The sequence below is a fragment of the Protopterus annectens genome, chromosome 3.part0 (assembly GCF_019279795.1).
Source record: "Protopterus annectens isolate FY-2018-M chromosome 3.part0, PAN1.0, whole genome shotgun sequence".
Lineage (NCBI taxonomy): Eukaryota > Metazoa > Chordata > Ceratodontiformes > Protopteridae > Protopterus > Protopterus annectens.
In genome coordinates, this window is record NC_056731.1 from 528,105,544 (window position 1) to 528,129,547 (window position 24,004).

The 24,004-nt window shown below is 39.7% G+C and overlaps 1 protein-coding gene across 5 annotated transcripts in view; it reads right to left on the reverse strand.

Moving 5' to 3' along the window:
* Window positions 1-24,004, reverse strand: part of TEX10 (testis expressed 10) — a 2,069,943-nt gene that overhangs the window by 591,489 nt on the left and 1,454,450 nt on the right. For all 5 annotated transcript variants that reach the window (XM_044064942.1, XM_044064941.1, XM_044064938.1 and 2 more), the window contains exon 11: window positions 368-501. In XM_044064942.1, coding sequence (XP_043920877.1) covers window positions 368-501 — 134 coding nt within the window. The remainder of the gene's footprint in view (window positions 1-367; window positions 502-24,004) is intronic.

A 24,004-nucleotide genomic window follows, 5' to 3' on the forward strand; every position in this document is an offset into this window, starting at 1 on the left:
TGCTAGCTAAATCAGTGTCATTTGTGATCCAGTTAGCAGAGATCAAGACCAAAATCAGTGCAATAAATGAAAAAGGGTTATGACCACTGCATTTTCAAAGTAAATGGAAGAAATCCGTTGTACAAGACCACTACACACTGAAGCTTCCCTCTTCAGCCACACATTCAGATCTAGTTACTTCATCCAACAAAACTGTATAAAATGGAGCAGTCTCTTCTTAAGCCTCTAAAATTTGCTTTCCTAGTTCAGTTTAACCTTAGCAAATAGCTAAAACATGTTTGTGTAACTTCATGAGGGAAAAAAAATACAGAGTACAATCATTCTCCATCATATGGCAGCACTGCATTTACTAGTGTGGATGGACTACCTCAGTCATTGCATAGTGATGTAAAAACAGGTCCAGGTCTGTGAGGTACAGACGGATGGGAGAAAGTGCAGTTTGGATGACATGTGGGTTCCTACTACTGCGTTGAAGCCAAGTTAGTTCTTCTGCAGAGCATCCTGAAACAGCAGAAAAGAAAAGCAATCAGAATGCACATCTAGAAACTGAGAAGCAAAACAGCATTAAGCAAAATACTGATTCTGGAAATATGTGAAAAATATGTTAAAAAAGGCTAAAACCAGAACAGTTTTACACCAGTCAGTAAACTGAAATCTTCTCTCTCCCCTCTTCCAGATGACATTATGTTGATAATTTAATTTCTGTTTACATAATCATGAGAGAGAAACAACAAATAGTGCCACTTACAATAAATGACTCTAATGTGCATACTATTGGTCACATATATTCCTGTAGCCACGCAAAACTTGCCAGAGCTAAGCAGAACTAAACAAGGCATTCAAGCTCTACAACCTGAGGAAACACAGGGAAGACAAGTATGCAATGTCATATGTTCCAAATGAGCACATCTGTAGCTATTAAACTAATTTTGTGCACTGGCAAGTTTGGTGATGAAAACCACAACAGCACTAAACTAGCCAAACTCATAATTTTAACCTACAGGATGGACAAAAAGCATGGGAAAAGAACTGCTGTTGCCAGGTACACATTTAAAAATTAACTCAGTAAAACAGCCAGCTCACACCAGTTAAATCCCTGACTTTGACCCAAAGTGACCAATGTCTAACAAGCAGCTCGAGCCCCTGCTGGAGCTGGCATATTGGAGGACAGGAATGATGAGGATTAAGCCTGCTCATCTTTGGGGAAGGGAAGGCATATACCTGAAAGTGCACACCATGTCATAACTCCCTACGGAGATAAGGAGATAAGGGATCATGTGAAGGTGTGTGTCTACAAGGGGGGGGGGTCAGGATAATTTCATTATGTTAAATGGAAGTGTGTCATGAATCACAATGGCCCATTGTACACCAACCCCCCTTGGATGCAAATAACCTTGCATGTGTTAGCGTTAAAAAGCAGAAAAAAACATGACCCCCCCCCCAAAATTGTCATAGTGACAACCTCCCTCAGCTGGCTCATCCTGGTGGAGGAAATATATGGGCCAAGTTGATACAGGGTTTGATAGTCAGCTGGTGACGAAGGCAAGAAAAGAAAAAAGTATGCAAAGTTGCATACTACTGATAAAATGGGAAATCTCAACTTATTCCACTCTCAAAATATATAGTCCCAATTACCTCTCTCTTCTCAATCACACCTCCAACATTTTCAATCTACTGGAGGCAGAATTCTTTGGGAGTCTGCCTGGGGTATAAAAATGCCTATGCAAACACTTCCAAGCAAGGATCCTACATCTTCCAGAAGTTGCTGCATATTTCGGAGCCATACATATATTCTGGCATTGTTTCTTTGTGAACTGCTTATCAAATCTCTCTACCCAATCCTTTCTAACCTCCTCTGATTGATTCCTATAGTTATCACACAATATTTTATATGCCTTACTAATCAACACGTTTTATCACCAGCTTCCATTCTAGATTCTACCAAAAACTCTACCAGTGCTAGTCTTTCACTTAAGATCTCCTATCCCCTTCTCTTTGCCTATAATGTTATATCAATCCTTGATAGGGGGAAGGCAATCTCTACCCTGCAGTCCAAATGAATTCTTGCCCTCTTCCCATTCTATTATTTTCCCTCCGTCATTATTTACTCCTAATACATTGGTTCTTTTGCCACTTTTCCCCAGTAAATTCCACCCTATTTTCTGCCTATTTTCTGTACCCCTAATTGCAGTCATTTCTATTGGCAGAATCTCTTTTCTCATGCTGGTTTAATCATTAGAATACTTTCTTCTAATCTATGAATAAAGTATTCTGTATGGTTACCGTTATTCTCCTTAAGGATCTGCATCCAAAATCCCACTCTCTCCCTATTTCTTGAGCTTTCCCCTGTTTCATCACCATCATCCCTTTCCACTTTGAATTACAGCTTTCTGCTTATGCTATGTATAGCCTTAGCTGTGTCACTTTGAATTACCTCTTCAAATTAGGTAACCCCAAACCATCCCTTCTATTGGAAGGATCAACTTACCCTCTCCCTCCCAAGATAAAATCCTTCAAGTATTTATTAATTGCTATCCACAACTTCTTGTCCAGTTGATAAAAAATATACCTGACCGGTGTATAAAACTAAGGAGACTAAAAACTAACTGTCCATACCCATAAGACAGAGCTTCCGTATGCTCCTAAGTACTTCATTTTATCAGGTTCCCATAAATATGGGTATCGCTGAACCAATTTGTGGGTGGGTACATAGTTTACAGCTATTGCCCTTGTTTTATTGTCATTAATTTTGTATCCCGAAATGACTTGAAACTGTTTCCAAATGTTCCACAACACAGAAATGTAATTTTCTGGTTTTATCAGGTACAAAATATCATCTGCAAATGAACATTTTTTTTTTTTTTACTATACAAACTGTGTCCTTGAAATTCTGAATCTCTTATTTTCTTTGACTATGGTTCTAAATACAATGCAAATAAAGGGGAAAGAGGACAACCCTGCCTGGTTCCTCTGTTCAAACAGAACTTATCAGAAGGGAACCCCCAAGTTTAATTTTTGCCTCCAATCCCTCATACATCCTCCTAATTAACCTTATTATTTTGTCAGGGAATACAAATGTTTCCATTGCCCTAGTCATAAAATTCTAGCTTACTCTGTCAAATGCTTTCTCTGCATCAAGACCCACCAACAGTTGTATTTTCTTAACATTCTGGTTCTCTCTGGATCATCACTGTTCTATTAATGCTGTCAAATGTTTGCCTCACCTCCACAAAACCGCAATGATCCATATCTATCATGTTTGGCATCACTTTTGCCATTCTTTTAGCTGTTACAGACAAACATTTTATAATTATGGTGTAGAAATGAAATAGGCCTACATGAAGTTGAATCTGACAGGTCTTTACTGTCTTTAGGTATTACAGCCAACACAAGTTTCTTCTCCTCCACTTAAAATAATGTTAAACAAAACCTTCCAAATATTTATTATTTTTCTTCCCTCCTAGCTTCCAAAGTTTCACAGGAATACCACCATCTACTCATGGAGGCTTTCCAGCAGATTGGTTATAAATGACCATTTTTATCTCATCTCTTCTTATCCTAACCGCTAGTAATTGAGCCTCATCTCCTTCTAACCTTGGCATATTTATTTTTTCCATAAACATTTCTATTTGTATTTTTTCTTTATTTCCACGTTTCTCTGCTTTATACAGATTTTTCATACAATTTCCAAAATATTTTTAATATCTCTACAGGATCTATGGTTATTTTCCTTGTTATAGGCTCTCTAAGCTTGGCAACAGTGTTTTCTACTTTCTGTTGCCTGAGCCACTGTGCTAAAAGTTTTTGTGCTTTGGAATTATCAAAAAAACAGTTGCTTAACAGCAATCTTTCTAAACTCGTGCACATTATCGAGGTAGCCTCTCATCTCCTCTTATCTGCAGTTGTGCCTCTTCTTGTTCTGTGAGGTTCCCCTAATTCTGCAATACTTAAACCATTGTCAGTCCCCTCTAAATAACTCGTTACTTCTTAACCATCTCTTTTTCTTTTATTTACACCCATTTTTACATTCCACTTTAATTTTATCCCACTCCATTGCTATATTTTCTGAAGAAATTTATATCTTCTCTAATAACTCCTGAATAATTTCTACTACACATTCCTTAAATTCCTCTCTGTTTAACAGACAGATGGGGAAGTGCCAGTGTCTCATCTTTATTTCATTACCCTGCATTTTTATTTTAGTTATTACTGGTACGTGATATGAAATATTTATTGGATGTGTATCACAGCTTTCAATTAAATGTACATGTTCCTGTGAAATATGACTTCTGTCTAGCCTAACACAGTTTTTGTACCTTGGGGAAGAATATGCTAATTCTCTCAGTGCTTCTACCACTGAATTCACATCTTCCATACCAAATATTTTCATAAATTTCTTCAAAAATCTACCCTCTTTTGTTATATTCCCTACACCCTCAGATATATCTTTATGGTTGCAAACTAAACTCCATTCCCTATCCATAAATAATATTCCCTTCTGAAAGCCAATGATTTCTCCCAGAATTTTCTGAAGTTCCATTGCAGCAGTTTTAGGTGGAATATAAATACATGCCAACTCAATCCTCCTCCCCTGCCAGTAGCCCCATACTACTACAAATCAAACATCATCATTTTTTGATTACTCTTCTATCACTACTAGAGTACCTATAGCAATTAATACAAGTACTCCCCTTTTCCTTTGTGCCAGATATTCCACTGAATAACCATCCTGAAATTCTTTATCAAATTCACATGTTCACTTCTTTTCAAATATGTCTCCTGCAGCATAGCTATTTGCACTCTGCATTTTTAATATAGTTAACTACTCTTTTTTGTATGTACATGTGAGGCCATTCACATTCAAAGATAATATGGAAAGTCTTGCGATTATGATAAGAAGTTATTATTCCCACTTGTTATGTATAACATCTTTTTTCATAATGTCTAGTTTCAGCTTTTGTGTTACATGTATACGCTAATGTTTGCAAGATGAAGTTGTTTCTCATCATATCCATTTCAACCTATGTCAACTCATTATGCAAGTTCAACGTAAATGGAGAAAACACCACACTGGAAACGGAAATAATTTCGTAAGCGCTTTCGTTTACTAAAAATATGTAAACTTCTTCAGACATTTTTAAACCAACAAAGAAATTTTTAAATACATTAGAAATAATGATGTCATTTCCTAAAACAACCACCCCACCCCATTTTAAAGTACCAGAATGTTTACTAAAAACATATATAACTCTATAACATCAACTCATTAAAATAATCACAATACAAGCTAAATATATCAATATAGATACAATACAAACTAAGTATATACATATAAGTAGTTGTTCCTACTATCTCAATAAGGCTTTTATAGTTTTAAAATGCTTTTGACTGAAATCACATCATTTAGACCTGGCGGCACTAAAGCATTCAATTTCAACTGCCATAAAAACTCGTCACCTCATTATGCAAGACTCCCCCCCCCCCCCCCTGAGGATTTCATTAAAACACACTCAGAATCCCCCATACCTATTAACTTTAAACACAAAAACAATGTATATCTACAAATAATGTAGTTTAACCCTCCTGTTAGGAAAGTTCAGTTGTGTAAGATCTTACCATAATGGTAGATGTCATTCTCTTCACTGTTGCAGTATTCTTTACAATTGGGACCCCCCTGCCAAGGGTGGCCTGACATCCAGTCAGTATACCAAAGCCTTTAGGTTGCTTTAAGGTATGCCGTAAGTCAGACATATGCTCCTCGCTTATATCATTGGGCATAAAGGTGAAGTTCAGAATCATCCTCAGAACTGAGAACCCCAGTATAAGGATTTAAAAATTTTTTTTGCATCTCTTTTTATCAAAACAAAAAGTATATCAAAATATAACATGAGATCAAACAAATAGAAAAAAGAAGCAACTGCATAAAAGACCAGCCTGCATCACATTACTGTGTGCATGTAAGCTGCAAGTCTGAAACATATTCAAAAGAACTGATGTATAAATATGTGGATAGAATAGCTTTATATCAGAACAGCTGCTTTGTCAATAACACAGAATAAGCGGTCTTGCATATATGAAAAGCAAGAAGTATTCAATTACATTAAGAACTGCAGCATGCAAATAGTGTTAAAGGAGATATTAGGTTAGAAAATAAATGTGAATTTGACAAATAAAGGATTTTGGGATGTACATTTAGTAGAGTATCAGGGACAATGGAAAAGAAGAGTAATAATATTGATTATAAAAGGAGTTTCCTTAACAGAAGAGTGAAAAAAATACACCAAAGGTAGAGCTGTCATAGTAAGGGGTTACTGGCAGGGGAGGAGGATTACATGGCATGTACTTATATTCCACCAACATCTCCAGAGCTTGGAAAAAATAATTTATGGGTGGTGACTGGAACCACACTTGCAATAGTGATGCAGAATCAGGGTGACCTAGAAAGGAAACCATGAAAAAGGATATATTTTGTTTACAAATGAGGATGTTAGATATAGACAATATAAATTTAGTATCAGATGCTCAGAGAGAATTTAAGTGTTATTTCCCAAGAAAGAACATCAGGGATAGATTGGACAGAAATATTTCTCAGGAGCATGTGTATTTAATTGACAGCTTCGAGACCCACTAACTGTATCAGATCATGCACCAATAAAAATTAAGATAAAGGAACATGGTAAGGATGCACAAATTAGACAATAGTGTCTTTCTTCTTGCCTGTTAAAGAGAAAGGCATTGAAAGAATAGGTAGTGGATATGAATTACGAGTTATTAGGGAAAATAGAAACTACTTCACAAGATAAAAATCTAAACCAAATGTATTTGAAGTACTGGATATTGTAAAAGATTAAAGAACTTAAGTGGGATTTTTAGAAAAGGGAAGGAGCAAATTACATGCAAGTAAATGAAACTTGTGAGAACAAAACATGCAGAATAATGCTCAGGAGGAGGACTGGGGTTTAAGGTAAGGCATGAATTGAGCAATTTATGTAACACTGGATTGAATAACAATTGCTGTAAAGAATGAAGTATGCAATGTATATAAATTAAAACAAATGCTAATATGATTTTTTTTCTTTCCTATTAATGTATGTGTACATGCATCTAAAGTGATAATTTAATAAAGGTGTTACAAATTACTTCAGAATGGATAGCTAATGAGTGAAAAAAATAAAAATGGAGCTGAAAAAACAGGTAAAAATGAGAGAACAGGAATGGGGAAAGAAGGAATTTACAGGGACTGACAAAAGCTAAAATATTGCAAAAGACCCAATTCATACAATAAAAGCAGGAGAAATTGAAGAATGCTAAAAGATAAAATCAGAGCGCATTTGGATAATAAGGATTTTAGAACGGTTGCTGTTGAACATCTAATTTTGATAACATTGAAGGATGTAAAAATGTTTAGGTCAGTGGTTTGGGAAACACAAGTAGATATGTAACCACACTTATGGAGCCTATGACAAGAAAATAAAACAGACTGTATAAAGGTATTAGAGATATTTTGGAACACTATGAAAATGTGTATAAAGGAAAGGAATGGGAAATCACAATGCAGACTTGGAAATATTTATATAACATTTAATTATACAAAAGGTAAAGGAAGACTAGGTTCAACAATTAATAACTAAGAAAGAGATGAGGTAAAACTGTAATGTATAATCAATCAACAGTAAAATTTCTATGAACAATTTGTATTTTTGCGGAAATCTGGACATTAGGAGGGAAGAGAGAGATAATCTGGAAAATTGTGTCTAACAATATTTTAAAGGAAGGGACAGTAAAAAAAAGTTTGCAATAAAGCTTTGGTGGCTGAATTACCAAAAGATGGTACATACCCTTCAAACTCAACTTCATATAAACCCATTTCAATTCTAAGTCCAGTCTAGCTAACAGAATGACAAATGTGTTGACAAGAGATATGGATCAATGTTGTTTTGTAGAGGAGAGAGAAACATTTGAAAATAGTAATAGAGCTATGATGATCCAGAGGGAAGGAGTGTGTAAGAAAATAAAACTGTTGTTGGTGGGTTGTGATGCAAATAAAGCATTTGACAGATTTGATGAATAATGCAATCATAAGATTTGGATTCCCCCGATAGAACACCAAAGTTAATAAGGAGGAGGATATACAAAGGGTTGGAAGGCAAGAATTAAGGTAGAAGGGTTTCTCTCAGACAAGCTGTGTTTGAACACAGAAAACAGACAGGGATGTATTTCCTAACTCATATATATATATATATATATATATATATATATATATGGTTTCCTATGAAACCGTCGCAGTAACATTACAGCGACTCTCGGAACATTGAGACTACTACATCGAAAGCTGACATCAGCGAAAATGAAAACCGTCGAGTTACAGAACATCGAGTTTACTGAACATGTATTACCATGACACAGAAATAGGCGTGTTTCCTTTTCAGTTTAAACCGTCGAGTTCCAAAATATCGAAACTGCAAGATTCAATGCTTGGAGCTGAGGGTGCAGAATTTGGTTCTCCTGCTTAGACAGTAAGGAAGGTGTCTTGAGGCAGGTGCCATGGAGAAATGTGTGACACACTGCGCAGGAGTGGGTACCAGTGTTGGCGGGGCCCAGTCTGGAGCAATCAAAATCAGTTTTGGTTTGTCCTGTCTGACTTTTAGTAGAACTTTGGAGAGCAAAGGCAGAGGGGGAAAGGCATAGACTGATAGGTTTTTCCAGCTGAAGGACACAGCATCCACTTTCCAGGCTTTTTTGTGATGAGTTCTTGTGCAAAATTTGTCCAACTGGTAGTTCTGAGGTGAGGCAAAAAGATCATTGTCTGGGATTCCCCATTTGCGTGTCAACATGTTGAAAATCCATGGTTCCAGTTTCCATTCGTGAGGATCCATGAGATTTCTGCTTAGTTCGTCTGCCAGAACATTCTGCTTTTCTGGCAGGAATTGAGCTTGTAGTTGTACTTGGTAGCTCAAGGCCGTGTTCCACAATGCCATGGTTAGTCTGCAGAGGGGGTAGGAATGTGTACCCCCCTGCTTGCTTATGTACCACATAACCGTGTTGTCCATCTGTATCAGTAATTGTCCTGGATGAAGGTAGTCCTTGAAGGCTGTCAGTGCATTCTGTACAGCTAGCATTTCTTTTTGATTGATATGAAGGTGCATTTGACTTGGGCTCCATTTGCACTGAAAGCACTTCCCTGCCAGATGAGCCCCCCATGCATAGTCTGATCCATCTGTATTTAGGGTTTGGGCGGCAGGGGGTAGTGTGAATGGCAGTCCCTTGTTTTGGTGGCAGGCCTCTGCCCACCATAGGAACTCTAGGCACAGACAAGGTATGATCGGAATCATTGTTTCCAGGCTGTGACAATGTTGACTCCATAAACTTTTTAAGTACCACTGAAGTTTCCTCATATGCAGTCTTGCATATGGAATTAGAAGAATGCATGAGGCCATAAACCCCAAGGCCTGCAGTATTTGTCTTGCAGATAGCAGTGTTTTTGTGGCCACCTGTTTGAAGTAAGTCACCAAATGAATTTGCTTCTCTGGCGTAAGGAAAACCATCTGGGCAGTTGTATTCAAGCGTGCACCCAGGAATGTAATTTTTTGAGAGGGTACCAGTTGAGATTTATTTTTGTTTATGGTGTATCCTAGACAGGTTAGAAGTCTTTTTACAAACGCCAGATGTTTTAGAAGAATGGCCTGGTTTTCTGCCTGAATTAGACAACCGTCCAGGTATGGATATATTTGAATATTTCTTTGCCTGCAAAATGCAATTACTGGAGCCAGGTACTTTGTGAATACCCTGGGTGCAGCAGACAAGCCAAAAGGCAGTGCAGAGAACTGGTAATGCATCTAGTCTGCTTTGAAGTGTAGGAATCTTCTGCAAGATTCCCTGATTGGGATATGCAGGTAAGCCTCTTTTAAATCGAGAGTTACCAACCAGGTATCCTTGTCTAGCATAGGAAGTAACTGATGAAGAGTCAGCATCTTGAATTTTGGAACATCCAGAAAGGTGTTTAGAGTAGACAGGTCCAGATTTGGACACCATGATTTGTCTTTTCTGGGTACCAGGAAAATTCTGGAATAAAAACCTTGTCCCTTTTCCTCTTCTGGTACTAGCTGATGAGCCCCCATGTTTAGGAGTGAAAGTACTTGTTTCTGAGCCTCTGCCCACTGATTTGGGGCAGGTAAGGTCACCCTTTTGGAGTTGGCAGCGTGTGGGAATGAAATCTGTATCCCTGGGACACTATATTTAAAACCCATTTGTCCTGGGTTATAAGTTGCCAGTTTCTTGAATGAAGAGCCAGTTTTCTCCCCAAAGGGGCAGCTAAGAGGTAAGTGCTTGGTAATTTCAAAGGGAAGTCATTGAGACTGCTTACCATATGGTGGTGGCTTGTTGTTTCCAGATTTGGAAGTGGAAGCACCCCATTGCTTAGTTCTGAAAGTCCCTTGGGACTGAAATCTGGTGTTTTTTGAATGTCTGGGTTTGGCCGTAGTGGCTCTGGAAGGAGTTGGAAAGGACCAGTTCTTAGTAGGCCAACGCCTACTAAATCATGGAGGTTGCACTTGTAAGAAATCTTTCACAGTTTGCACAGATTTAGCTTTATTTTTCATCTTTTTTAGAACTTCTTCAGCCTTACTGCCAAATAAGCGGTCCTGCTGTAAAGGAGCATCCAAAAGTTTTGCTTTAACATGATTAGGCAGAGATTGCTCCTTAAGCCAAGCATGTCTTCTAAGCATAGACCCAGTAACAGCAGCCCTACAAGAGGCTTCGAAAAAATCAAAACCACATTGCAAAGTATGTCTGCCAACTTGCTCAGCTGAATGCAATAAATCTTGCAAATCTTTATTCTCCACACAGTCAGAAATCAACATAATTTTCTGTTTAAGCAGTCCCATGATATGCTGTTGATATTTTAGCATATGGAATTGACAGTTTAAAGTCCTGATTGCTAAGGTTGCAGAACAATAAACCTTTTCACCCCATATATCCAGCGCCCTGGAGTCTCTATCAGAAGAGGTAGGATTTTTAGCAGTAGAAGCCGTAATGCCCTTGGGCCCTTGAGAAATGGTTTCATGGTCCGCAACAGGATTTTTAAAAAGGAATTTGTGGGACTCAGGAACCCTGTAGTTCCTGTCTGGTTTGCTAGGGGCTGGAGGCAAGGAATCAGGGGCCATACTGGATTCCGAAAACACATCAACAATATCTAGTACTGGAGGTATAGTCAAAGGCCTATGCCGAGGAAGAAGGAAATCCCTAAGCCTCTTTTTGGATTCAGAGAAATCCTGACTTTCCCAATGAAAATGCTTCCTTAAGGTATGTAAAGTTTCCCCAAAAGAGAAATCCTCAGGCGGAGAAGCAGAGGGAATGGAATCCTCTGCATCAGAGCCCTCATAAGTAGGTACAGACAAATCCAGATCATTAGAAGAGTCAGAAGAAATAGAGTCCTGTTCAGAAGAGTCATATTCAAATTCAATCCTAGGCCTCTTGGAGGGGGGGGGGGGGTTGACGACCCCTGATTAGAGTAATTAAATCTTCAGCCATTTTGATCATTTGTTTTAAGCATAGGGGCCTGAATATGTGGCCTGGGCATCAGTACTTTAGGCATAGATCGAGATTTAGGCATTAGCACTGAAGTTGAAGTCTGTTTAATATGCAAATCTGTAGGCCTGAATACACCCTCAGAAGCCAGTGCCTGCTCAGCGGCTCCGGACCCATCCAAGGTAGAGACATCCATGGGTTCCATATGTGAAGCATCTAGTGGCATACCGGACTCCGAATGGGTCTCAGTAGAGGCCTGCGAATCAGAAGTAGCGATTTATTAGGGGCTGCAAAAGCACCTCACTGAGTACCGGCGAACTGGTGACTGGCTTAGGAGAAGCATCGTTGGCAGTTTTTGACCTCAATGGCCTGTCTGTCTTTTTCTTTGTGTTTTTTCAGTATACCGCTAGTCGGATGGCTAACCAACGTAATTTCTGGATAATTAAACCGAGAACCGAAATATTTTGAAGCAAAAATGTACCGACGATAGATAGTGCGCTGACTAAATAAAGCCGACAGCAAAGTACGTCGTGGTCAGGGCCTAGGCAAGGAATACAGTAGAAATGAAAATCCTTATGAGCTATTTGCTTCCCACAAGTAATACAATTATTAACTTTTACTGACATCGATAAGGAGCAAGAAAAAGTTTCCCCAACGGGGTACTTAGCTTTAAGTTGAAGACTTCGGTTCTGAAACTCGAAAACGAAAATTTCAGGGGTCGGTCGACCGGCACTTGCAAACTGCTTCTGCTTTGGGCACCGCACGGCAAGAAAGACTGATGTAATGGCGTCGGCTGCATGTTTTATACCCCTGAGGACCTGACGTCATGGAAGAAGGGACAGCAACCGATGCAGGACCCAAGACTTTGTTAATCAGACCGACTGAGGGCAACCTGCCAGCAGATTATCCAAATGTAATGACTGCAACAGTGAAACATGATGAACATTCACTGCTGTGTAAATACACAAACATCTAATTACATCATTAACTGTCATAATAACTCATTTCAGTCAATGGACAATAATGCATTAATCCTGTTTGCAGTTCATCAAAAAAGCATTGCATAACTTACGTATCATTATAATAAAGGCAGTTTATAAAAGTCAACATAAAAAACATTGCTGAAAAGACAGGAATTCTAGTTAAATCCCCCTCATTAAAACTCAGCCAAAACAGATACTTCAACGAAGCAATAAATTCTCCGTCTTTAACAAATACCCCGTCACACAAACAAATATCGCAAGAACTCTGCTCGTTTTTCACCTAGCAATTATCAACATAGTTGCCTAGCTTTCTAGTATTAATCAAACTTCAAAACACAGCCTGTCAATAAACAGCAATGACGGATTTTATTTAAAAATCATCAAACATTACATAAACTATGCATTATAGTAGAAACAACAAATCAAAATCAACTTATAAATATCGTGTAAAACAATAATTAACAAGAATATATTAAATCCTTCCTCTAAAACTAACCCAAGCTATGTAATCAAAGGTGAGGATTCCTCGTCTCTTAACATAAAACAAATATTGTGAAAACACAGCTCATTATCTAAATTAACTATAGTCAGATGTTAGTAAAATCAAAAGTCTAATACATTACATAATATAACTAGGATTACCTTATATGTTGATAAGAAGAAAATCCCTAGTTCTATCTTTTAAAATAAATTAATCATGAAAAATCACTACTAGAGAAGTGGTCCTACTATCAAAGACAAAAAGCTATCCCAATGACGAGACACAAGTATCACAACAGCGTCTCTTGCTGTTAATCTGGCAACCATCAACTAAAACTGCCCATATATCTAAAAAAGGGCTCCAAAAGGATCTAATGAAAATCTCCTGTCCTTTAAAAATTGTTTCACAGAAACGGCATCATTCAGTCCAAATCCCTTATCGGCTTGCAACTGAATGATCCATCTTTGTTCTGCTTTTTCCGTCTGATTTTTAACACCACCTAATCTGCCATCAGTAAATATAATTTGAATGACTAGAAAACTAAACTGATGCTCAACTCCCACCTGCATGGAGTGTCTAGCTAAGGCACTTCTTAACATCTTGTATAATAAATATGCTCCCTAATTCTGACTTTTAGTGCCTGGGTAGTCATGCCCACATAAAACACGGGGCATCTGACACATCTAGCCAAATGTACCACATTCTTCATGGTACAATCCGCATAACAAGAAAATTGTATAACCTTCGATGTATATTAGGTGCCTAAATGGATTATCCTGGAGATAGATTTACAGTAGTTACAAAATCCACAGCTGAATGTCCCTAACCTCCCTCTGGGATCTCTAATCTCAATGTACCTGACCTATTACACAGGGGTCTCTATAGATTTCACATTCTTATAGGTGATAGCAGGTTTATCACCTACTAGCCTCAATGTTCTCATCAGCTGTTCACTACTGTTCATTAGCTCCTTTTGAAGCCTTTTTTATAGACATAGGGGCAAGCTTTAGATGTTTTATGTTAAAGATGAGAAATCCTCACCTTTGATTAAATATCTTGTTGGGTGAGTTTGAGAGACAAGGATTTAATATATTCTTGTTAATTATTGTTTTACAGCATATTTTTAAGCTGATTTTGATTTGTAGTTTCTACTATAATTATGCGTAGTTTATGTAATGTTTGATGATTTTTAAATAGGATCGGACATTGCTGTTTATTGATAGGCTGTGTTTTGAAGTTTGATTAGTAGTAGAAAGTTAGTGAAAAGCGAGCAGAGTTCTCACAGTATTTGTTTATGTGAGAGAGACAGCATATTTTGTTAAGACAAAGAATTTATAGCTTTGTTAAAGTATTCAGTTTGGGTGAGTTTTAATGAGAGGGATTTAACTAGAATTCCTGTCTTTTCAGCAATGTTTTTTATGTTGATTTTTATAAGCTGCCTTTATTATAATGATACGTAACTTATGCAATGTTTTTTTTGATGAACTGCAAACAGGATTAATACATTATTGTCCACTGACTGAAATTAGTCACTGTGACAGTTGATGCAATTAGATGTTTGATTGTGTATTATAAGTGGTGTGTTTAAGTATTTTTAAGAGTCTGATGAAGCATGTCCCATGCAAAAGAGCTTACTATATTGTGTCTGAATAAATATACTTTTTAAGTGTCAACTGGCTGCCGTGTTTATTTCTGCCACGTTCTGCTGTTCTATTTGGGGATTTATACGGAGTGTTGCGACTTTATTCTTGGCGGTGAAGGTGATTAATAGAACAATGATGATGCAGACAGAAGCAGAATGAAAGAAAACATGGGTTTTGATGCAGACAAAGCAGACTTTTTAAGATTCAGATGGGATTTTATGCATATAAATAGGCACTGGTAGCATCTGTGCTACACAACACAATAAAAGGATTAATAAGGCAAATAATATGAAGGGCTAGAGACAAGAATTAAGGTGGGACACTCCTGTCTGGAAAGCTGTGTTTGTACAGAGGAGCCAGTCAGGGATGCCCTCTTACACCACTGTTATTTGCTTTAGATTACAAGCTTTGGTAAAGAAAATAAGGGATTCAGAAATTCAAGGAAACAGTTGGTATGGTACTCAAGAAAAAGTTAGCTTTATTTGCAGGTGATATTTCATATCTGATAACTCCAGAAAAGGATAGTTCAGTGCTATGGAACATGCCAAGACAGATTCAAGTCTTTTGGGGATATAAAATAAATGAAGATAAAATAAAGGCTATAATGGTAAACTACGTACCCAACATAAATTGTTTCAGTAATATCCATACTTATGAGGACATCAGATGAAATAAATATACTTAAGTGCATCAATTAAAAATTATTCTGTTGTGGCAGCTACGGATATGCGAGAAGAAACTAAACAAAAAGATAATACAACAGTTCAGAAACTGAAAACTCCTCATTATGGATGTGAACAGCAAGAAACAAGCAGTGAAAATATTTTTAGTCACCACAGTCTTACATACAAGGTCTGGCATATTTTTATCAATCACAGGAGAAGTTGTGGATAAGAATTAATAATATCAGCCAAAGGAATTTTTCTGGGATAGGAAGATGGCAAGAGTTAATTGGGGTAAGCTGATTACTCTAAAATATAAAGTGGTTTAGGATTACCTAATTTGAATAGGTACTTAAGAGCTACTCAGTTAAGGCTCATATAATTTAAGCAGGAGGTTATAAATTAAAGTGGAAAAGAAGGTTGATGAAACATGGAGGAGGAAGTTCAAGAGATAAAGACATATTAGGATTTTGCATGAATGTCTTAACAGAAAATAAAAACAAATACAGAATATAGAAGACCGTAATTGAAGAACTAAATCAGTGCAATAATGGAGAAAGGAGATTTTACCATGTCTCCAAATAGGAGTACAGAAAATTGGCAAGAAAGCGCTGGATTTTTCTGACAAAAATCAGTAAAAGAGGCAAAGTATCTGATGCAAATAACTCAGGAGGGAAAGATAACAGACTGAGATAAGGCGAAGCAGAAGCTTCCCTATCAAGAAGTGATAAACTATAGGCAAAGAAAAAGGGATAAGGGAATGCTAAGTGAAAGACAAGCTCTGGTAGAGTTTTTAGTTGAGTCTAAAACAGAAACGGTTAAAAAAGTAATTAGTAGGTTGCATATACTAATGCATGACTGCCATATGAATTAATTAAAGGAGCTCAGAAAAGATTGTGAAAAGAGAATGGAAAAGCCATTTACAAAGGTACAATGGTAAGAAATTTGTAAGGCTGCCAAGTATGCAATATAGTCCAAAAGGTTTAGGAGTACTACATGGAAGTAGTTACACAAGTATGTTTATACCCAAAGAAGGCTTCAGATGATTTTTTCCTCAGGAAGATTGTAAATGCTGGAGGTATGACTGGGAAAGGAGAGGTAATGGGGAACATATTTAAGAATGTAACAAGTTAGCAAATTTAAATAAAATCCCTGCAGAGTATTTTGACAGAAATATTAATGGAACAAATTGTTCTAAGGAAATTATTATTCTGAGCTGTGGTATAGCGTCTAAAAGTACAGTTGTGTATACTTACCATAAATGTAGATGTTCGAGTGTATTCAATGTTGCAGTTATCAAATTTGGGTTATCCCTGCCAGGGTAGCCCTCGGCCGGCCTGAATACCAGAGACTTAGTATTTCTGCATTGTTTGCTGTTGCTTGAGGACTGACGTCAGGTCGTAAGTGGTGCAACACTGCAGAGGCAAACCCTGCCCTGGATTTGGAGAGGAGAGGCAGGTGGCAATGCTTGGTAAAAGTATAAACAGATGTCCAGGTGGCAGCCTCCAGAATGTCCCTGGTGGGGACTTTTCTGAGGAAAGCTGCAGAGGTGGAGGCTGCTCTGGTGGAGTGTGTCCTGACCCCTTTGGGGGGAGGCTTGCCATGCTGCTGGTAGCAGAAATGGATGCAGTGTGCTATCCATTTGGAAATGGTTTGCTTGGAGATGGCTTTGTCTTCTGCCGCTGAAGCAAAGCTAACCAGCAATTGATCAGACTTTAAGAGTTTAGTCCTGTCCAGATAGTATCTGAGCTGTCTGTGCACATCTAGAGAGTGCAGAATCCTTTCCGCCTTGTTTTGGGTGTTAGGAAAGAAGGTAGGTAAATGGATGGATTGGTTGAGAGCCACACTGGACACCACCTTGGGCATGAAGGATGGATTAGTTCTGTGGGATACTCTGTCTGCATGGAAGATGATGAAGGGTTCCCACCGCCATGACTGCTTGCAGCTCAGACACTTCTGGCTGAAGTGATGGCCAGGAGGAAGGCTGCCTTCCAGGAGAGAAATTTTAGCTCTGCAGAAGAAGCTGGTTTGAAAGGGGGCAGGTTGAGCTTTTCCAAGACAAAGTTAAGGTCCCATGCAGGTGTTGTGCCCTTCTGGAAGGCCTCAAGTTGCTAGCCCCTCTGAGGAACTGTTTAATCAGAGGGTGGGAAAAAAGAGGCTGCTCAGTGGGAAAATGAGCAGAAATAGCAGAGGCATGAATTTTTATAGAGGAGAAATAGAGACCACTGTGTAGTAGGTCAGCTAAGTAATCCAGGATGAGAGGGATGGAGGGCTGTGACATATTGGCCCCTTTAGCCTGGATCCAGGTGTAGAACTTTTTCCATTTAGCTGCATAACACTTTCTGGTGCTAGGGCATCTGGCCTCTCGAATAGCATCCAAAACCTGAGGATGGCAGATTGGTCAGGGGTTAGGGTACAAGCCAAGCATCCAAATTGAGCGTCTGCAATTGGGGATGCATGACTTCCCCTTCCCTCTGGGTTAGGAGGTTTGGAATCTGAGGAAGATTCCACGGAGGCAGCAGGGACAGCCTTTGAAGCAAGGGGTACCATTGCTGTCTAGGCCAGTCTGGAGCTATGAGAATGGTCATTGGCTTTTCCTCCCTTATTTTGAGCAGTAACCAGGGAATGAGAGGTAGTGGAGGAAAGGCATAGACAGAGAGTTTTACCCAGGGGAATGACAGGGCATCCACTTTCCAAGCCTTGCAGTGATGCTCCTGGTGCAGAATTTGCTAAGCTGATGGTTGCTGTGGGAGGCAAAGAGATCGGCCTCCAGGGTTCCCCACTTCTGAGTTATTAGGAAGAAGGTGTTTCTGTTGAGTTGCCACTCGTGGGTGTCCAAGATCTTTCTGCTTAATTGCTCTGTCAGGGAGTTGAGAGAGCCTGGCAGGTATTGTGCTAACAGGTGTATTTGCATGGAAGAGGCTGTGGACCAAAGGGTCATGGCCAGCCTGCACAGCAGGTAGGAGCAAGTCCCAACCCTGCTTGTTGATGTACCACATCACAGTGGTGTTGTCTGTTATGATCAGGAGAACCCCTGGAGAGAGAAAGGGTTTGAAAGCTATCAAGACCGGCTGCACAGCGATGATCTCTTTTTTGATTTATGTGCAGGGTGAGTTGCTGGGGGTTCCACTGGCCCTGTATGCACCTGCTGTCCAGATGTGCACCCCAAACATAGTCTGATGCATCTGTGGTGAGGGTCTGGGCAACAGGGTGTGGTGAGAAGGGAGGTCCCTTGTTGTGGGAGCAGGCTGTTGCCCACCAAAGAAATTCCTTCCTCAGGCAAGGAATAATAAGCAGAAGAGTTTCCAGATCTTGAGTGTGTTGACACCAAAGGCTCTTTAGGTACCACTGAAGTGTCCTCATATGCAGTCTGGCATACGGAATGAGGAGTATGCGAGGCCATGAACCCCAGGGCTTGCAGGATTTTCCTTGCAGAAAGCTGGGGCCTGGAGGCAGTTGAGAGAAGTGAGACAATAGGAAAACTTGTTTTTTTGGTGTAAGGCATGCCCATCTGGGATCCTGTGTCCAGACTTGCTCCCAGAAAGATTACCCTTTTGGTGGGTACCTGTTTGGACTTCTTTTCATTGACTGTGTACCCTAGGGAAGTTAGTAGGTCCTTTACAAAGGCCAGGTCTTTGAGCAGCTTTTCCTGGCTGTCTGCCTGAGTAAGGCAGTCATCTAAGTAGGGGTAAATTTGAATATTTCTTTGTCTACAAAAGGCGATGGCCAGAGCCAGGCATTTTGTGAAAACTCTGGGAGCAGGAGGTAAGCCAAAGGGAAGTGCAGAGAACTGAAAGTGCTGAGATCCTGCCCTGAAGCAGAGATATCTTCTGCAGGACTCCCTGATAGGAATGTGGAGGTAGGCCTCTTTTAGGTCCAGGGTGGCTAGCCAGGCATCCTTGGGGAGCATCCCCTCATCATATACAGTACATCAGTCTGACAATGGCTGAGGGAAATTTGTAGTTGTGAGGTCATCCAAGACTGCTGCTCTAGATGTCTGTCTGGAAGTTTAAACATTGTCTTCAGCAAAATTCCTTCCATAAAGGACTTGGTACTACAGCAGCCCCAGTAATGTAGTACACCATCAGTTATGGTGAGATGCCTAAACATCTGTACTTGTATAAGTGAGCTATATATCCTTACACATTAGGAGGCTGTAATGGCTTTACATGAAGTTTATTTATTTATTTATTTTTTGCCAGCATGGCAGGCCTGTGGAGGTATTGCTTCTTCCAAACTTCTGGTACAAATCTTATTGATACTACTTTAGTTGAGAGAAGATGCAGCAGTTGTAGTTCCCTAGAGACAATTCAAATGCATATTTTCTTCCTCTTTTACATTAATGTTCCCAAAAGGCCAAACAACAAAAGGCACATATCCATATTGCGCCAGTGTAGTCCAGACTGAATCAGGTGAGATAGTTTAACTGTTTATTCGGCTATGCTATAACTTCTGAAAAGATTGTTCAAGCAAAGTCCCCCCCCCCCCAGTATGGAATGAATTGGCAGGGGGGTGGGCTTTGATTTCATCAAAATCTTTTTATTTAAGATTTTCGTGTTTTGACAAATACAGTTTAATACATTTTTTCTGCATTAAAACTTTTATTGAAACCATTGTAAGTGATAATGACCTAATTCTGGCCAAAATATCATGGTCTGCAAGTATTCTATGACAAATGTTTTTCCCTTGTGCAGAAACCTCATCCCTTCACCAATGGCAGCAGAAAGACAATAGTAGGCTTTTTCCAATCCATGTCATATTTCATTTTATGGACAATTTGGGGAGAAATCTGAAAAAGAGCAGCCTACTCTGGCAAAGGCCACTTTCTCCCAGGGTGGGAGGTTGGTGTGATGGTTAAGGTGCTTGCCTTAGAAATACAAGGTGCAGGGTTTGATTCTCACATGGCGTAATTGGCTAGGCTTAAAATAGCCCATGAGGGCAGATAGCCTAGTACTAATCTATGATCCTATGAAAGGTGTTTAGAATGGATAGCTTGAGGATGGGGTACCAGAAAAAGTCTGGAGTAGAAGGCTTGGCCTATCTGCTCTGCAGGAACATGCTCTACTGCCCCAAAGGAGAGCAGGGAATGGATTTGCTTTAGAGCCTCTACCCAATGATTTGGTAGAAGATCTGTGAACCCTTTTGGGGTTGGAAAGGTGTGGAAGGAGAATTTGTAACCCTGAGACACAATGTTCAGGACCCATTGGTCCTTGGTAGTGGTGGCCCAGGCGCTTGAGTGAAAGGAGAGTTTTCTTCCTAGGGGTATGTGAAGGTGGGCAGAGGGGAGGTTGGGAAGGGGTGAGTCATTGTGAGTTCTTACCATAAGGGGGTGGCTTAGAACTCCCTGGTTTTGAAGTGGAGGTAGTCCACTGCTGAGATCTCCGCAACCCTGGGGCTACTGTCTGGGGGGGGGGGGTTCTGTTTCCACGGGGCCTAGGCTGGCCATGTCTACTCGGAGCAGGAAAGGACCAGTGCTTGGAGGGAAAATGCCTGCTGAATCTAGGGGGCTGGACCTGTAAGAAATCTTTAACAGTCTGCACAGATTTTGCTTTTTCTTCCATCTTTTTTAAGACCTCTTCTGCCATTAGTGCCAAATAAGTTGTCTTTGTGCAAGGGTGCATCCAACAATTTTGATTCGACATGGTCTGGCAGGGGGTTGTTCCTTAAGCCATGCACATCTTCTAATTACAGATCCGGTGACTGCTGCCCTGCAAGAGGCTTCTAGGCCATCAAAACTACAATACAAGGTGTGTTTAGTTACTTGGCCAGCAGAATGCATTAAGTCCTGTAAATCGTTAGATTCTGCCCATGCAGGAAAGGATGAATTTTTTTGTTTAAGGAGTTCCAAGGTATGCTGCTGATACTTAAGCATATGGAACTGCCAATTTAGTGCCCTGATAGCAAGAGTAGCTGAGGTGTATACTTTTTTACCCCATCTGTCTAGTGCTCGGTAATCCCTTTCTGAAGGGGTGGAATTCTTAGCTGAGGTCGCTTTAATTCCTTTAGGCCCTTGAGTAATGACCTCGGGGTCAGCTGTTGGATTTTTAAAAAGATATATAGTCCAAGTAATCACCACCATAGCTGCTATAAATCCACAAAAGTCTTTTATTAACACAGTTATTAAGCTCCTTCGTCTCAATAAGGAGACTCTCTTTATTGAGATGAAAGCGCTCAGTAACTGTGTTAATAAAAAACTTTTGTGGATTTATAGCAGCTGCAGTGATTACTTGGACTACATTTCTTTTAAGTGGAGTTTTTGCTAGTCTTGGACTTTTATTGCTGTTTTTAAACAGATATTTGTGAGTTAGGGACTCTGTAGTACCTATCTGGTTTTCTTGGAGCAGGAGGGAGGGTGTCTGGAGTCAAGCTGGATTTAAGGAAGACATCATTCACAACATCTAGGACTGGGGGGATGGCTAAAGGCCTGTGTTGTGGAAGGTCCAGGAATTATCTGAGTCCCTTTTTAGACTGTGGGTAGTCTTGACTCTCCCACTGGAAATGCTCCCTTAAGGTATGCACGGTTTCCCCAAAGGAAAAATCCTCTGGGGGAAGAGGCTGAAGGTATGGATTCCTCTGCATCAGAATCCTCGTGTGGAGAGGGGCTGCATCAGATTCATCTGACTTTTGCTCAGATAAAACTACTGGAGACAGATCTCTTTTCCTTTTTGAGGGAGTGCCTTGACTTCCCCTAATCAGCATGATAAGGTTTTCTGCCATTTTAAGCATTTGAGACTGAGGCACGGGAGCGGGCGCCTGAGAATGGGTAGTCGGTTTCTTGGGTGTGGATCGACCCCTGGACCTAAGGAACTCTGCATTTTTCAAAAGAACGGTAGCCATGAAAGAAGGCGTATGTCTATGTTGGGATTCGGTATTGCAAAGGACTTCCTCGGAAGCTGCTGCCTGTACAGCGGCTACGGACTCATCCAAGGTAGAGATGACCTCAGGATCCTTAGATGAAGAGGTCTGAGGCATACCGGACTCTGAAAGGGTCTCAGTAGCGGCCTGCGAATTAACTGAAGCAAGCATCAGGGGCTGCGAAGGCACCTCAATGAGCTCTGGAGGACTGACTAATTTAATGGAGGTGTCGTCGGAGGCTTGGTCCTGTGCGGTCTGTCTCTGTCTTTATTTTCACGTTTTTTTTTTAGAAGATCAGCTGTCGGATGGCTTACCGAAGCAATATCGGAATTCAAGGATTGTAAACGGAAATATCTGGCTACAATAAGGGCCTGACGATGGATAGTTCTGGCGTTAAACAAAGCACAGCTGTGACAATGAGGTACGTCGTGGTCTGGCCTAGACAAGTGACGCAGTAAGAGTGGAAGTCTCGGTGTGGTATTTGCTTTCCGAAGGCGAGACAATTATTAACTTTTTCTGACATTGGTTAGTGCAAGAAAATAGGATCCCCAACGGGGTACTTAGCTTTCGAAGACTTCAACTTCAATTTAGAAATGAAACTCGGGTAGCAGCCGACCCGGCACTCGTGTGAACTGCTTTTGCTTCGGGCTCCACAGCAAGAAAGACTGATGTAATGGTGTCGGATGCCTTCCTTTATACCACTGCCGACCTGATGTCAGTCCTCAAGTGACAGCAACCGGGGTAGAAATACTAAGCCTCTGTTATTAAGGCTGGCCGAGGGCTACCCTGGCAGGAATAACCCAGATGTGATAATTGCAACAGTGAAACACGAAGAACATCTGTCCAGACACAGTAAACCCATAAAAAGTTTAATGTTTTTGGCTGCCAAAAAGCAGCTACTAGAAAATGGAATTAAAAATCCCCCATTAAGAACATTCTGGATACTGTAAGAGATAAAAGACATAGAGGTACAACCTTCAGAAAAGGGAAGAAGCACTTGTCAGAAATAAAATTTATTGGAACAATACATGCATGACATTGTTCAAGAGTCATGTTTAAGGAAAGGCAGGAAATTAGCAACTTATAAAATGCTGGAGTAAATTAAATCATATATGTATACTGCTTGACAACGCAAACTTACCAACATTTTTTCTTTTCCATTAAAGTACGTAATACCAGGTCACAGATTAAAATGGTATCAATATTAAACAAAATAATTTGCATGTGTGTCATTTAGTGTGGCTTTTTACTAGTCTAACATTGTATTAATATGTTAGTTTGAAGATGTCTCACCTTCACAGCAAATCATCCTATAAGCTGTCCCAACATGCTGGTATTTTGCTATATTGCCATATCTATCATGCTTTCTTCTACCCAAACACAGTTGCTGCACTAACCACAGTGAGTCACATGTGACATTTTCAACTGATATTTTACTAATAGGTCATCATTCAAATGTGTAATAAGGACAAGCCATGTGTCTTATCATATTACCAATATGTTTCTTGCCAATGTTATTTTTCTTACAGGTTTTATTTGTCAAGCTTACTAATGGGTCACCGTCTGAATGCTTAATATGGATAGCAAGTCATATGTCTTCTGTCATAATACCCATTTCTTGCCAATGTCTCTTTTTTTCTAACAGTTTGCTAACATGCTATTTTTAAAATGACTTTACTTCTCATTGCTGTGTTATTAACTACTGTATAATGTTTGTGCCACTATGCCTGTACAGTGGCTAAAAAGGGACCATGGACCAACTCAGACATCTGACTAACCAAAAAAAGAAATATATACACAAATGTACAATCAACTTTCTTCTTGCACCTCCAACACGTGGTATAGAAACCGTAT